This window comes from Carcharhinus amblyrhynchos, chromosome 7, assembly GCF_965287045.1.
Source record: "Carcharhinus amblyrhynchos chromosome 7, sCarAmb.v2.hapA, whole genome shotgun sequence".
NCBI lineage: Eukaryota > Metazoa > Chordata > Chondrichthyes > Carcharhiniformes > Carcharhinidae > Carcharhinus > Carcharhinus amblyrhynchos.
The window spans coordinates 102,319,312-102,335,222 of record NC_137330.1 but is presented as its reverse complement, the minus strand read 5'-3'; the positions used below and the strand labels follow the sequence as shown (position 1 = coordinate 102,335,222).

The following is a 15,911-nucleotide window of genomic DNA, read 5'->3' as shown; positions in this document are numbered from 1 at the left end:
TTCAGCTCAACAGCAGCTATATGCCCTTTGAAGAAGTTTAATTGCTGATAAGCAAACATTAGATGAAATTATGCCGAGAGCAATTAAAAGCCTTAAGATGTTCTGGCTCTGGTATTCTTAGTTCTCGGAGAAAATTCTCAATATATTTAAATAGATATCAGCTGACTTGGACCATGTAGCGGAAGTCCTGCCAACTCATTCATTCAGGCACGCCTGACAAAACAAGCTGGATAGCAGCAACCTTGGCAACAGTCTTTTGTCAGCTGTTCTCTTTCCAGCATAGTTCAACGTCTGTCAACCACAGTAGGAGGTCCTGTCCACTGACTCCCCAGCCTCACTTCCTCCAGTATCACTCCCTGAGAATAGTCACTAATTTAGTTTGCCTCTTGACATCCTCATTTTGCTTATATCCTGACCACCTCAGGGCTTTTCATACGCTGAACGCAGTCAGTGTGGTAGAGGGCCTTTTCAGCTCTCAGTAAATCTTTCTGCTCCCAAGCAGCTGAACACAATCTCGGCCATCAAGTTGAGGCAGAACAACCAGTTCCCATCAAGCCCACTATTTACTTTCCTAGTCCAACAGCGGCAGTTGGATGATAGAGAAGGTAACCAATAGTCAAGGATTTGAAAGTCATGCACATGACACTATCTGAGTTCATCATTGTTGGATGGGAAAATGTCACTTTTATTCCTGTTCTGCAAAAGCAATTGAGGGGCAGAAATTAAACAAAGGAGGATGAAACATGCTTTTACTCCAACGAGATCATGGGTGCAATCTTATTATTGTAACATTCTGTCATTTTTGGTGGTCCCACTGAGATTCTTCTCCACAAAACCACAACTTCACTCAAACCTCAAACAGTAGCAAAGGATCGGTTGCTGATTCACAACTCAATTGTTAGACAGATCACCAGCTGCAGAGGCACAATGTAGCATATCCTTCTGTTTCTAAGCCACTCAATGTCACAGCATAGATCCAAGCGTGTGCCTGCTGTGAGTGATCACACAGCTGTTGCTATGCACAATTTCAAAAACATCTTTTCTCATTGCTAAAATCAGATGATACTACAGCACATCAATTCTATCACCCAGATTGAGACATAAGCTGCATCAAACAAAATCAGACGCAAATGTTCAACAGTTCGTTCAAAAGCTCTGTTTTATATGAGTTGCACGTAATTCACAATTAAAGCTTTCATTCCTAACTTACTTGTTTTATCTTTCCTTTCTAATTTACTTGTTTTATCTAGGGGATTTTCACAGTAACTTCACTGCAGTTTTAATGTAAGCCTACATGTGACTAATAAATAAACATCACACCTCCCACTGAGGTTACAGGTTTTTTTTAAATAGTAATTTTACTTTGTTTTTAGGCTTCTTGAAGAATCGTGTCTGGAAGAGTAAATGTTACATATTTACAGCTATTTTGAAAATGAATCAGCTTTATACACTGTGAATCTCTGCTGCTTGAATGGTCTTGGAGGTGATGCGTAACCTGGTCCATGCATTTAGTTGATTTTTAACTCGAGCTGTCAACTGACCAGGTAGAAAGTTAAAAACAAGAAGGTCACATAAATGCTTAGATGGTGACAATTTGTGATGTAGCAGCACAGGCGAATAAGGCATCTGCCTAAAGCAGGAGCCTCACTGTGTTATGTTAAAGTAATTCTAACTGGGTCTGAGAGAACAAAGTCATCAGCTGATGGTTTCCAGAAGGAATAATCTAAATCTTTCTTTGCAGGGCCTTGCAGGGCAGTATTGTTCATCTGGGTCCCATAAGGAAAGGCCCAGTCTCCCCAACTCCAGAACTGCCCAACTGCCACCCCAGTTCACTCTAAACCTTGTGAGACCCTTCCAAAATCCCATCCCCGCCACTTACCTGGAAACTGGGAAATGAAGTCCCACCTGATTTTCACCCATTGTGAGCTGATCTGTGCCCTCGTGCCCACCCCAGCTAGGAAGCAGTCCAGTGCCAGATAAAATATTCATAGAATCTCTACAGTGCAGAAGAAGCCTATCGGGCCATCAAATCTGCACCAACTCTCTGACAGAGTCTCTTATCAAGACCCCCCCATCCACAACCCCATGCATTTCCCATGGCTAATCCATCCAACCTATACACTCTGGGACACTAAGGGGCAATTTAGCATGGCCAATCAACCTAACCTGCACATCTTTGGACTGTGGGGGGAAACCAGAGTACCTGGAGGAAACCCACACACACAGGGAGAACATGCAAACTCTACACAGTCAGCCAGGGCTGGAATTGAACCCAAGTCCCTGGAGCTTTGAGGCAGCAGTGCTGACCACTGTGCCAGTGTCACTTCCTCCTGCCTCTGTCAGTCAAAACTCAAACTGCCTTCCCACTGGTAACCTGATCTGAGTGGAAGATTCACCTAAGCATGCACATATTGTTAACCATAGCAATTTATGACTGCTGAGGCCACTGGAAAAACAGTCACAATTACTTATCAATTTTCAAGCTGCATATTAATCTCTTTGAATCTTTAACAGAGTTTGACATCTATATAGTGGCAGAAGCAAGGTAGACTCAACATTTTGTGTATCGTTCTGTCCATAATCTTACGGCTACCACAAGATGAAGAACAGATAATTAGCAACAAGGGAGAATTGGAACTCTGCTTATAAACTTAAGAGCTGCACAGCAGGATTCTTGACAACTGCATTTCTTTCGAAGCCTATTAGTAGATCATTAGTGACTGCGGAGTACCTGAAGTGATTCATTAGATCAAACAGAACTGAAAGATGCATCATCCGGCATGGCACCTTATTGGATTTGTAATGGCAAAACGGTTAATTGGTACAATTAATATGCATAAAGCTTTCACCAAAGTTTCATTAACAAGCTGAAAATCATATTGCAACAGCATTCAAGGCCTTAGATATGCCAGCTGCTGCGGCTTCCACTTACTCAGACATGTAGATGGGTTTTACAAAAAGACAAACTCTAAAGGTGCTAGTTCTGATGAGGAGTCGAAGAACTCAATGTTGACTGTGCTTCTCTCCTGATAGATACTGGGGGAAGCTGGATGTCTCGGTGGCACAGCGGTTAGCATTGCTGCCTCACAGTGCCAGATACCCGGGTTCAATTCTGGCCTTGGGTCTCTGTCTGTGCGGAGTTTGTGCATTCTCCTCGTGTCTGCATGGGTTTCTACCAGATGCTCTGGTTTCTTCCCCCAGTCCAAAGGTGTGCAGGATAAGTGGACAGGCCATGGCGTGGGGATACAGCAGTAGGGCAGGCTTGGGTGGGATGCTCTTTCAGAAAGTCGTTGCAGACCCATTGGGCCAAATGGCCTCGTTCTGCACAGTAGGCATTCTACGAATTTTTCTGGCATCCTCTGCTCTTGTCTAAAGATGCTACATGCTTTCCTCTTCATATGTCCTTCTTAAAACCCCCCGACACAATGACAACATTTTCTAAAAGAAACCTAAACTCATGACAAAGACCAATACGTTAATCCACAGAATAATCCTGGGAGATGTAGTAAAACAACAAATTAAACATCCGTGTTAAAATATAATGGCTGCAAATGAGCTGCACATTGTCTGTGGTAATTAAGACAAGCAACATTTGGAATAGTAAAAACCATGCCCTGAGTAGATGGAACCACACTGAATGCTGGTTCTTTACGAACAGTCACAGTCCAACAGGTATTGAGACAGTGGCCCAGATCTTCCAGTCTCTGACTGTCAGTGTCCCTTTAAGGGTCGATCTGCAGAATAAGGGTCAGCTGATCTGGGGAGACCAATCAGGGAGCTGGAGTGGGGATCACCCTGGTAAGTGCAGGCTTCTGGACTCGGAGTCATCTCAGGAACTGATTTCAACCACAAGGCTGTAATCCTCTACACAATTTAACATGTAACTAAATGAGTTGTGTTTTCCCTAAACTGGTGAATGAACATCTTCAGTCAAAGATCAGACTGCAGCGCAAGATGCACTTCGGGACCCTGCGGGAATCCCATGGAAATTGCCTGGCAGGTTTGAACTTCAAAAAGGCAATTTCTCTGCTCTCTGAAACTGTGACCCCCAACCACCTCTACCCTCCCCACCCCCCCCACCACCTCTACCCTCCCCACCCCCCCCACCCTCCCCACCTCCCACCCCACCCCCCCCCCCCCCCCCCCGCCCCCCACCACCACCACCACCACCACCACCACCACCACCACCACCACCACCACCACCACACACACACACACACACACACAAAAATGTCTGGATTAGAGTCAGGGATATTGGGCAATTCTGTGGCATTTACCTGAATAGTTAATCAAAAAATCTTAGATTGAATAATCCCACACAATTCTGGTTAACTACAAACTGTTCCCACTGCCCTCCCAACCCCTGACCCCTCCAGCTCCCCTCCAACTATCCCTAATCCAACCTGACTACCCGCCCTGACCAGACCTGACTACTCCCCATCCCCTTCCCCTCCCAACCTAACCTGACCTGACCTGATTAGCCCTAGATCCGACTACCACCACGCCTATCTGCTATCTAACCACTTACCTCATACACCCTACTGACCTACCTCATCCACCTACCACCCTATCTATTCATCCACTCAACCATTCACTAAAATTCACACTGGGCATTTAAACTTACCATAAGGTAACTCATGCTATAAAATGGATGGGATGTCTCAAATACCCTTTAACACTACAACGTTGTGAATGGAGCTCCTCAAAGGTCACTGCATTTTTGGAGGAGCCAGTTTTGGAAGACCCAACAAGAAATGTGGAGCAGTGTCGAGGTGGGGAAAAGTTCGAGTGGAGAGACAGTCTGAAGATTGTTGCAACTCCATGGAAGATCCAAGCCGAATAGGTATAAAACAGATTTTCTTTTTTTTTTAAGAACAGGGAATGGCCATTAAGGCATGACCCACTGGCACAAATCAAGCGATCAATTCATACATTCAAATTATCCCTCAATCCCTACTTGGGAAGAAGAAATCAAACTTACCCTTCATGGTGGGGAAGATTATAGAAACAACAGTTCAGGACAAAATGTGCAAATGCGGGTTAATTAATGATTTGTTAGGGCAACTCTTGTTTGACCAAATTGCTTGATTTTTTTGTGGTGAGGAAACTCAGACAGTTGATGAGGGCAATGATGTTACATTTGTTGCTGGGTGTACATGGACTTCCAAAAGATATTTGATATCGTACTGCACAACAACAGCAGTACTGAGCAGGTCTGACAGCATTTGTGGAGAGAGAATAGTGCCAACGTATCATCCAGACTTGAAACATTTGCTCTATTCTCTCCCCACAGATACTTTCAGACTGGCTGAGTTTTTTCAGCATTTTCTGCTTTTGTTTCAGATTCCAGCATCCGCAGTATTTTGCTTTTATCTGTGTAAATAATATAAGCAGAATTGGGAGACAAACGACACAACTAATAATGAGGATTAAGATCATCTGAGGTTTATAGACGAAATAACACTTAAAAAATTCCAGGTCTCCTGTTGAACTAAAGCTACAATTGAAGTAAAAATAAACTTCCAGATAAAGATCCGAAGCAAGCACTTATCCTTCGAGAGACAATAAAATATGTGAATTTTGCATAAAGACGGCAAGCGACAGCTCGAGAGTTTCTGTCAACAGTCAACCAATACATGCAATATAAGATGAACAAAGCGTACATAATGCAAGACAGAGGCTTTCTTTACCTTTCAACACAGAAACATGTTGGCGGCCCTCAACATCCACAGGGTAGTTCTTAATCTCAATGTCTTCCCCCTCTTTTAATTCCACCTTATCATAGCCATACCAGCCAAGGAGTTCATTCATGGTGTTTTCTGCAAAATTCTGACAGAAAATAATTAAATATTGGTGTAAGCAATGAATAATCATTCTGGCAGATAAGAGCATTAATAGAACCTCACTCTCTGTCAAATCCGTTCACAAGATACTTTGACCCATCTTCTGCCCACCGTGCTGATGGTAAGTCAAATACAAAACTTGATGTGTTCAAAGCTCAAACTGACTGTCTCAGCCATTTAAAAAAATTCGGTTTAAAGTTTATTTATTAGTTCAGAAGTAGGCTTACACTGATGCTGCAATGAAGTTACTGTGAAAATCCCCTAGTCACCACACTCCGGCGTTTGTTCAGGTACAGTGAGGGAGAATTTAGCATGGTCAATGCACCTAACTATCACATCTTTCAGACTGTGGGAGGAAACTGGAGGAAACCCATGCAGATACAGAGAGAATGTGCAGATTCTGCACAGTGACCCAAGGCCGGAATCAAGTCTGGGTTCTTGGCACTGTGAAGCAGTAATGCTAAACACTGTGCCACCATGCCATATATCAGCTTGAAATGCAAGCTTTATTTTCATACTTTTTTTTAGAAAAAGGTCATTATAGATAATTCAAATCTCAGTGATGCTCAACAGCAATTACCAGCAGTAATAAGAGAATAACAATTCATACTGCAAGAGAAGAGAATGCAGATTGGTTGGCAAGTGAACTCTGATTGGTGGAGTCATTGCCATGGATAATGAAGCATGGAACAGTTAACTGCCCAGCTTTTGAAATGAAACAAAGCTGAACAGTTAACTGTTTCATGCTGTTTCAGTAGTTAACATGTTTCAGCATGTTTCATGCTGTTTCATGCAATGGCAACTCCTGCACCAGAGTTCATTTGCCAACCAATCAGCACTCTCTTCTCATGCAAGATAAATTATTGTTCCCCCGTTACTATTAGTAATTTCTTGCGCATTACCCTGATGAGTGCAAGACGGAAAGACTGACGGGAATTTTATTCTAATAAATCTCTTGTTGGTGTTGTGATACAATTGTCATGTTGGCTGGAAAGCTAACATATGACTTTAATAAACATAAAATAAAATTAGCATTAATGTGGATAACATTTTATTTCACTTCCATTATGTGCACTCATATCACTATTCAAATCCAATGTCCATTTATTTTAAAATGAAAACACTTAAAAATACAGCATACATATTTTCACACTTCACAAATCGGTTTTTAACACATTACAAAGCAGAACTGAGAAAGGCCATCTGATTTTCAGAAAACAGAACAGGGAGGAAGACGGGAAAAGATGTGCATTTACGTAGCATTTTATTACATGTTCAGAAATCGCAAAACCTCTTCACAATTAACCAAATTACTTTACAAGTGTAGTTATTGGTGTTATGTAACAATTTGCATACATCTACGTTCCAAAAACAAGTCTGGCAAATGCCTAGTTAACTTGTTTTTGAAGGTATTGGCCAAGGAAGGAATCTTGGCCAGGCCACTGGGAGAACAATATATTCCACTCATCTGTGTAACAAGAGAAACAGGCTAAAAATAAAACATCCAGTTTTAATTTTAAAAAAACAAATCATTTATGGATGTGTAACTACCTGTTTAGAGATTTGGGTCTTAATGTTTATATTTGTCTTAACATGTCAAATGTTAAATCTCAGGGTGCTCAAAGATCTTAGAAACTAATCATTTCTATTCCTTACCAGAATCCACCCCAGATTTCCTTCACCAAATCCTTGCTTCACCCCTCCACCCTACTCTTTCCATGTTCCTTTACAACACACATCCTAACTGCTAATCCCCCAAGATTCACCCAGACAAAAGATTCGCCAGCAATTTTACTGTAAGCACAGACGAACACCAAACAATGGTAAAAATACCCCTTGTGTGTATGCGTGTCACAGCTACTGTGTAAAGTGCTTTGAGTTAATTAAAAATGGTAAAACACTACATAAAAGCAAATATCAATATTTTTGCGTGGCTCAGATTTTCATCCACATTACAAAAACAGAATCTTTTTTCCGGCTTGTGTGCATGGGTAGGAAATGCTGCCGCCAAACACAGCAGCTTGTTCCCACTGTCTCCATGGAGTTCTGGCAGAGAACACGAAAACAGGCAAGAGATCCAACTAAATTAACTTTTTTAGAGATTAATTTGCCTGCATGAAAACAGTACGTTAAAGCGCTAAGCCACAGCATTCTGGTACTTAAACCAATACATCCCCAGGTATCAGCTAATAGAAAAAGGTGTGAGCTTTTGTCCTGATATTTCATTTCATCCCATATATTTGGACAATCATATCAGATTAATCATATCACCTAGCCCAAGTGTTTACGACAGCATCACAAATGTAATGGACCGCAAGTGTGTTTCCAGCAATAAACCAACTCACTCAGTTCAGCAACAGCCGGTATTTGCTGTGACAGATCATTTATCCAGTGCAATACAAAGGAGGGGTGAAAACTCAATTAACCCCAGTGCCACTGGGTTTATTTGAAGGTCCCTTAATTGCTCTTATGATAATCTACTCCACTATGGCAGCTGTCAAATATTTCTACTTCAAAATACATAGCCTGATGCTTTTTAAATTTGAGGGCACAATTACCCACCAAATGGTTGGATTCCTCTCCGTCTCAACCCGGAAACATATTTCAACTGGCCTCAATCATGAAGGGAACCTCACTCAAATCATGAGACACTTTGAAATCTTATGATTAGGGTGGCACTGGCATTCTTCAGAAAATATTGATCCAGTTGACAGGGCCTGTCATCATAGGATAATCCTCTCATGTCAGGGACCAAACTGGTGAACCTTTGCTGTACTACCTCTAATGCTAATATATCTTTCTTTAGATATGGATACCAGTATTCCAGGTGCGGGCTCACCAAATCCACATGCAATTATACCAAGGCTTAATTATTTTTTACTATAACCTCTTTGCAATAAAGGCTAATTTGCCATTTGCTTTTTGAATTGCTTGCCGTACTTGCATGTTAATCTTTTGTGTTCTTTGTACAAATATATGTCTCAGGTCAGGGAGGAACCTTAGTTAGAGCCATGGAGAAGAGAGACTAGACATGTATCATAGTTGTGTAGATATTCTTGTTTATATATGTACATCATTAGTACATATTTAATAGATGATAAACCCTTCATAACTTGAAGTAACAACCAATCACCTTTGAAGTTATTACATTCAACATGGACCTGAATAAGGATATTTTGCAGCCACCTGTGAGATTTAAACATCTTATGGTTTAAGGATGAACCAGCCTTTGAGGAATATGAAATCTTCAGACTGTCGGTCTCAGCGTGCTAATATTGAACAAAGGAGAATATATGAACTCATGTTGAAGCAGAAACAATCATTGTCAGCTGCTATTGCATCATGGTGAACTGGAACATGGAAGTTGTAACCCTGTAGTCATGTGGCTGAAACTAACTTTCAGGGACTACAGTATAAAATATCCTGAAGAAATCAGATCCAGCAAAGGAACCTCTGAAACACCAGAAACATGTGAAACAGGTGAACCATCATAGCTGAAAGTCTTCTCAGGCAGCTAATGTTCCAGCTTCCAATTCTACCAGGGAACTAATATCCTGGATACTCGTCGATAAGAAGCACTGCACCTTCATGAGAATCCTTTGTTCCCCAAAGACCTGCATGCCAACTAAAGGATCAACTCAATTACAAAGACATCAGCAACAGGGAGATAGGTGAGGACAAAAGTAAATTGTCCATTGTGTTGGATCACTGACCTCCTGCTGCAAGCTCTTCACTCACATTGTCTGTGCCTCTAAGACTTGATTACCTGTAAAGACTCGCATTCCAACTATTATCTTGTAAATTGACTCTCTGTCTACGTATGCCCTGTTTGTGAACACAACTCTTCACTCACCTGAAGAAGAACATAAGAAATAGGAGCAAGAGTAGGCCATCTGGCCCTTTGAGCCTGCCCCGCCATTCAGTAAGATCATGGCTGATCTGTCGTGGCTCAGTTCCACATTCCCGCCCTCTCCCCATAACCCCTAATCCCCTCTCTTATCAAAAACCCATCAACCCGCGTCTTAAAAATATTTAGTGAGGTAGCCTCCACCACTTCAACGGGCAGAGAATTCCAGAGATTCACCACCCTTTGAGTGAAGAAGTTCTTCCTCAACTCCGTTCTAAACCACCCCCCCCCTTTATTTTGAGGCTGTGCCCCCTAGTCCTACTGTCCTTTCTGAGCGGGAAGAGTCTCTCCACCTCTATCCTATCCATCCCATTCATCATCTTATACATCTCAATGAGATCTCCCCTCATTCTTCTAAACTCTAACGAGTACAAGCCTAGTTTATTCAGCCTCTCCTCATAGCTCAACCCCTTCAACTCCGGCATCAGCCTAGTAAACCTCCTCTGCACTCCGTCCAAGGCCAAAATATCCTTGCGTAAGTACGGCGCCCAAAACTGCACACAGTGCTCCAGCTGCGGCCTCACCAATGCCCTATATAGCCTCAGCAAGACCTCCCTACTTTTATATTCAATCCCCCTCACTATGAAGGCCAGCATCCCATTCGCCTTCCTGATCACCTGCTGCACCTGCAAGCTGGGTTTTTGCGACTCATGCACAAGGACCCCGAGGTCCCTCTGCACCGTCGCCTGCTGCAGTTTTTCTCCACGTAAGTAATAATCCTTCCTACCATTATTCTTACCAAAGTGGACCACCTCGCACTTGCCAACATTAAATTCCATTTGCCAGTTCCTGGCCCATTCGCCCAGCCTATCTAGATCCTTCTGCAGACTCTCCACACCCTCCGCGCAATTTGCCTTTCCACCAATCTTGGTGTCATCAGCAAATTTCGACACCATACACTCGGTTCCCTCCTCCAGATCATCTATATAAATGGTAAGTAGCTGAGGCCCCAGCACCGACCCCTGGGGCACTCCACTAGTCACCATCCGCCAATCCGAATAGCACCCATTGACCCCCACTCTCTGCCTCCTATTTGACAACCGTAGTGACACTCCGAAAGCTTGTGCTGCCAAATAAACCTGTTGGACTTTAAACTGGTGTTGTGAGACTTCGTACTGTGCTTACCCCAGTCCAACGCGGCATCTCCACTTCACAAGCTGAGTATCACAGAGATATCCTTCAGGACTCGGTCAGCTCAGTCACGAGGCTGGGTGATAAACATTGAAGTTCTTCATCTGGTGTATATTCTATGCACATGTTATCCTTGATGCTTCCCTGCCACCACAGCCCCCCTCCCCTCAAGTGGTTTTCAAATGGAAGTGTAATTTATTACAAGATCTGAACATCTTGTTAGATTGCCCTCTCTTGTTGTCTGCCTGCTGGGGGAAGTGTAAATCAAGTTAGTTCAACAATGGCTGCCTGCAACTGAGCATGTGTTAATCTTACTCAGTGTGATACACAACAGGAGAAGCACTGATTCATCAGCTGACAGAGGACTGTAGGTGGTAACCAGCAGGAGGTTGTGCAAGTGTGAGCCTGATGTGACAAATTTCCCAACTTTCCTTCTGGCACAGGGAATATTTCATGTATTCGCCATACCAATGAGCCGCATGAGGCTACAGAATGGCTTCAGCTGCTTTTGGCAAGACAATTCAAGTTTATTTCACAGGGATAAAGCATCAGGGAATCAGATAATAACACAGCTAATGACAGCATCAAATTGTCCTACACCATTTTTGAAGATAATTTGAAATGCTCATTATTTTCTTAAAGTATTTCCTTCCAAAACTGTTTTGATTATTTTCAGGTGCTAAATATTTTGGTTTCATTGTTGTCTCAGTTTTAAAACAAGTTTCTTTTGATCTGGCTTCTGGAAATGGAAGATAAAACTTGATAATTAAATGGTTTAAATGTACAAATTACACAAAATGCGATGCATAGAATTGCCTTTTACTGCCAGAGGGCAATATAAAAGTACAACGTGGAACCAACTGGTGTTGGACTGGGGTAGACAAGATGAGAGGTCAAAATGACAGCAGGTTGAAATCATGAGCTTTCGGAGCGCTGCTCCTTCATCAGGTAAAGTGTAATGTAAAAGTAAATCAAGGGTGGGATTCTCTTGGTTATTGGAAAAAAGTTATAAAGAATTCAAATCGTCTCAGCACTAAATGCCTTCATGTTATGAGACACTGAAGCTAAACTGTATTTTTGAACAGCAGACTGTGTGGGGCTGGGGAGCAGCGGTGGGAAATGTTAATCCCCAAGAATGGGCTGTTTGGGTCAGGTTGAAGTGTTAGAAATCTGACTCGCAATCCGAACAGGTCCAGGTCAAGTTTCAGTGGATGTTGGATGAGTGCAGGCAGACAATCTGCTCCCAGGAAATGGTTTGGCAATTCTAATCTTGTGATGAGGCTCACAATTAACCATTTAAATTTAGCCATTGTTAGCTGAATGTTCCTTGGGAAACGGGGTTACTAAACAACAGCGAGGACTGTTGGACAATGAAGCAATTATTGTACATTATCTGATGGCTATACTTCACTTGCTTTAATGTCCAACCAGCCCACTGACTCTTCCCATCTCCTTGCCCAGATCTTCCTGATCTTCTCTCATGGATAGTTATGATTTTCCTCACAAGGCCTCCCATCGCCCCACAGCATCCTGCCCAGCTCATCAGATATCTTCTAGACCTTCAACCTCTTAACCACCCCCACCCCTCACCTCTGCACACAATTCCATATGACCTGAGGGAAACCCATTCCTCCGAGTTTCCCAGACTTAAAGCAATCCAACTGCTTCCAACTCATCCTCAACTTAATATCCAGCTCTTGGTATCCACTTGCACCTTAAAAATTTCCAGATAGCCCATTCAAAAATTGATCCTTCTACTCCAATACTTGATATAGAGTAACTAAAGAAAGGAGTTCTTGCATTTATATATCATCAATCATGACATCAGAATGTCCCAAAGCCATTTATAGCTAATGAAGAACAGTAGACATTTGATCAATGTACTTAGCCACACAACCCTCTATGATATCTATGCTCAACTAATTTTGAACTCTTGTGCCTCCCCTTCAAGAGGGTGATCCTTGAGAGCCACATGATCAGGCCAGACCCTATGGAGAGGCAGTGCAGGAAGCCAAATCAATGGGATGCAAGGGTGTGCGTCCTGGAATGGAAAGGACCCTCAGGAAGGAGAATAGGTGTGAATAGCAGTTCTGTCAGACCTTTGATTGTACATATTATTGATTATAAACCCTTTATAACGTGAAGCCATGTTATTACAATCCCTAAGAATAATTGCTTCACAATTGGTAGCAGTGCCTTCAGTTGCTTAGCACTCACTGCAGAATTGCTAGTTTCTGACCTGCTCTTACATTCAAGAGTATTTATATCATTAGTCCTGTTCAGTTTAATGGTAACCTGCAGGAAGATGATAGTTTTCCAGGCATCAGCAGTGGTAATGCCATTGAATATCATTGGGCAATGGTTGGATTCTCTCTTGTTGAAGATGGTCTTTGTCTGGCACTTACATGGCACAAATGTTTCTTGTCACTTATCAGCCCAAGCCTGAACGTTGTCCAGGTCTTGCTGAATTTGGACATGGACTGCTTCATATTGGGGGAGTTGTGAATGGTACTGAACATTATGCAATCATCTGTGAGCATCCTCACTCCTGACCTTAGCATAGAACCCCATTTGGCTCATCAAGTTTGCACCAACTTTCCAACAGGACATCTTAGGCAGGCAGACCCCAAGCCTGTAACCCTGCGTATTTACCCAGCTAATCCCCCAAACCTACACATCTTCGGGCACCAAGTGCTATTTCAAATGGCCAATCCGCCTAAGCTGCACATCTTTGGACATCTTTCCATCTTATGGTGGCAGGAAGATCATTGATGTAGCAGCTGAAGATGATTGGTCTTGGAACACCACCCTGAGGAATGCTGCAGCAATGTTCTGTAGTGGTGGTGATTGACTTCCAGTAACTACAAGCATCTTTTCTTATGTTATAGATATAACTCCAATGAGTGGAATGTTTTTCTCCTGCTTGCTGTTAGCTCAAGTTTTGCTGGGGTTTCTTATGTCTTGCTTGGTCAAATGTTGCTTTGGTATCAAGGGCAGTCACTCTTACCTCACCTCTGGCATTCAGCTCTTTTATCCATATTTGAACTAAAAATGAATGATGTCAGGTGCTGAGTGACCCTAGTGGAACCCAAACTCAGCTACAGTGAACAGGTTGCTGTGCAGATAGGTTAACGTTACTGACCAGGAACGATAGAAATGATAATTTGGGGCAAAATTAGGAGTCATTTTCATGAATATAGGGACATCCAGCATGCATTTACTAAGGAAAAATTGTCTTGAAATAACTTCCTGGGGATTTGTGATGAGATAGCAGAGAGGGTTGATGAGAATGAATCTGCCAATGTTGTCTATGGGGACTTCCAAAAATCATTTGATAAAAGGCCACATAACAGACTCTAAAGCAAAGTTAGAACTTACAGAATAAAAGGGAAAATAATGACACGGAAATGAAATTGTTTGAGTGAAGAAAAACAGAGTCAGGGTTAATTCATGTTTAGATCCCCATGCAAAAAACTTAGAAGCATTGTCAACAGCAAGGAGAATAGTGTCAAATTTCAAAAGGATATAGACTGGTGGAATGGGCAGATGAAATTTCTAATGATTTCAGCTCTGATGAAGGGTCATCCAGACTCAAAACATTGGCTCTATTCTCTCTCTGCAGATGCTGTCAGACCTGCTGAGATTTTCCAGCATTTTCTGTTTCTGTTGTTGATGAAATTTAATGCAGGGAAGTGTGAAGTGATTCATTTTTGGAGGAAGGGACAATAGAAAGTGAAGGATACAACTCTAAAGGGGGTTCAGGAGCAGAGGGACCTTGGTGGAAATGTGCAATAATCATTGAAGGTGGTGGGAGAGGTTGCAAGAACAGTTAATAAAGCATAAAGCATCCTAGGTTTTATTAATAGGAGCAAGGAAATTCTGTTAAATATGTACATAACACTGATTCAGCCTAAGCTGTAGTTTAGCATCCTGCTCTGGCAGTCTTTCTGGTGAGACATTAAACTGAGGCCCGATTACCTGTGGAGCTTGACATAAAAAATCTTGTAGCGCTATTTTTTGAAGAAAACTAGGATCCATGGTTATCCATGGTGTCCTGGCCAATATTTATTCCTCTATCAACATCAGAAGTAAACCTATTATCTGGTCATTATCAAGTTGATGTTTGTGTAGTGTACAAATTAGTTGCTACATGTCCTATGTTACAACAGTGATGTTACTTCATTGACTGTAAGGCACTTTTAAGCTTTTTTAAGTTGTGATTGTGAAAAGGTAAGAGTAACAGGAGTACAGAATATAGGACTCTTAGTAGTGTTGACAAGCAGAGAGATCTCGGGGTACATATGCATAGCTGAAAGTTGGCACCCAGGTTGATAAGGTTGTTAAGAAGGCGTACGATGTGTTAGCTTTTATTGGTAGAGGGATTGAATTTCGGAGCCGTGAGGTCATGTTACAACTGTACAAAACTCTGGTGCGGCCGCACTTGGAATAATGCGTACAGTTCTGGTCGCCGCATTATAAGAAGGATGTGGAGGCATTGGAAAGGGTGCAGAGGAAGTTTACCAGGACGTTGCCTGGTATGTTGGGAAGGTCTTGTGAGGAAAGGCTGAGGGACTTGAGGTTATTTTCATTAGAGAGAAGATTACGAGGTGACCTAATTGAGGCATACAGGATGATCAAAGAATTGGATAGGGTGGACAGTGAGAGCCTTTTTCCTCGGATGGTGATGGCTAACACAAGGGGACATAGCTTTAAATTATGGGATGGTAGTTATAAGACGGATGTCAGAGGTAGGTTCTTTACTCAGAGGATAGTAAGGGCGCGGAATGCCCTGCCTGCAGCAGTTGTGGACTCGCCAACTTTAAGGGCGTTCAAATGGTCAGTGGATAGGCATATGGATAACATTGGAATAGTTTAGGTTAGAGGGTCATTAGATTGGTTCCACTGGTCGGCGCAACATCGAGGGCTGAAGGGCCTGTACTGCGGTGTAATGTTCTATGTTCTATTTAAATGCATGTGTTTTTTTTCTTTACATTTATTTATAACATGCAATGTATTCAGAATATACAGAG

General features: G+C 42.3%; 1 protein-coding gene across 10 annotated transcripts in view; it reads right to left on the bottom strand.

Annotated features, from left to right (window-relative positions):
- sobpa (sine oculis binding protein homolog (Drosophila) a) overlaps positions 1-15,911 on the bottom strand; it is a 327,837-nt gene that overhangs the window by 224,257 nt on the left and 87,669 nt on the right. For 9 of the 10 annotated variants that reach the window (XR_013887035.1, XM_080192849.1, XM_080192848.1 and 6 more), the window contains exon 2: positions 5,691-5,829. The exons of the other annotated variant lie outside the window; for it this stretch is intronic. Coding sequence is in view for 8 of the 9 variants with exons in the window: in XM_080192849.1 (XP_080048975.1) it covers positions 5,691-5,829 (139 nt within the window). In the remaining variant the exon portion in view is untranslated. The remainder of the gene's footprint in view (positions 1-5,690; positions 5,830-15,911) is intronic. 10 annotated transcript variants of the gene reach the window in all.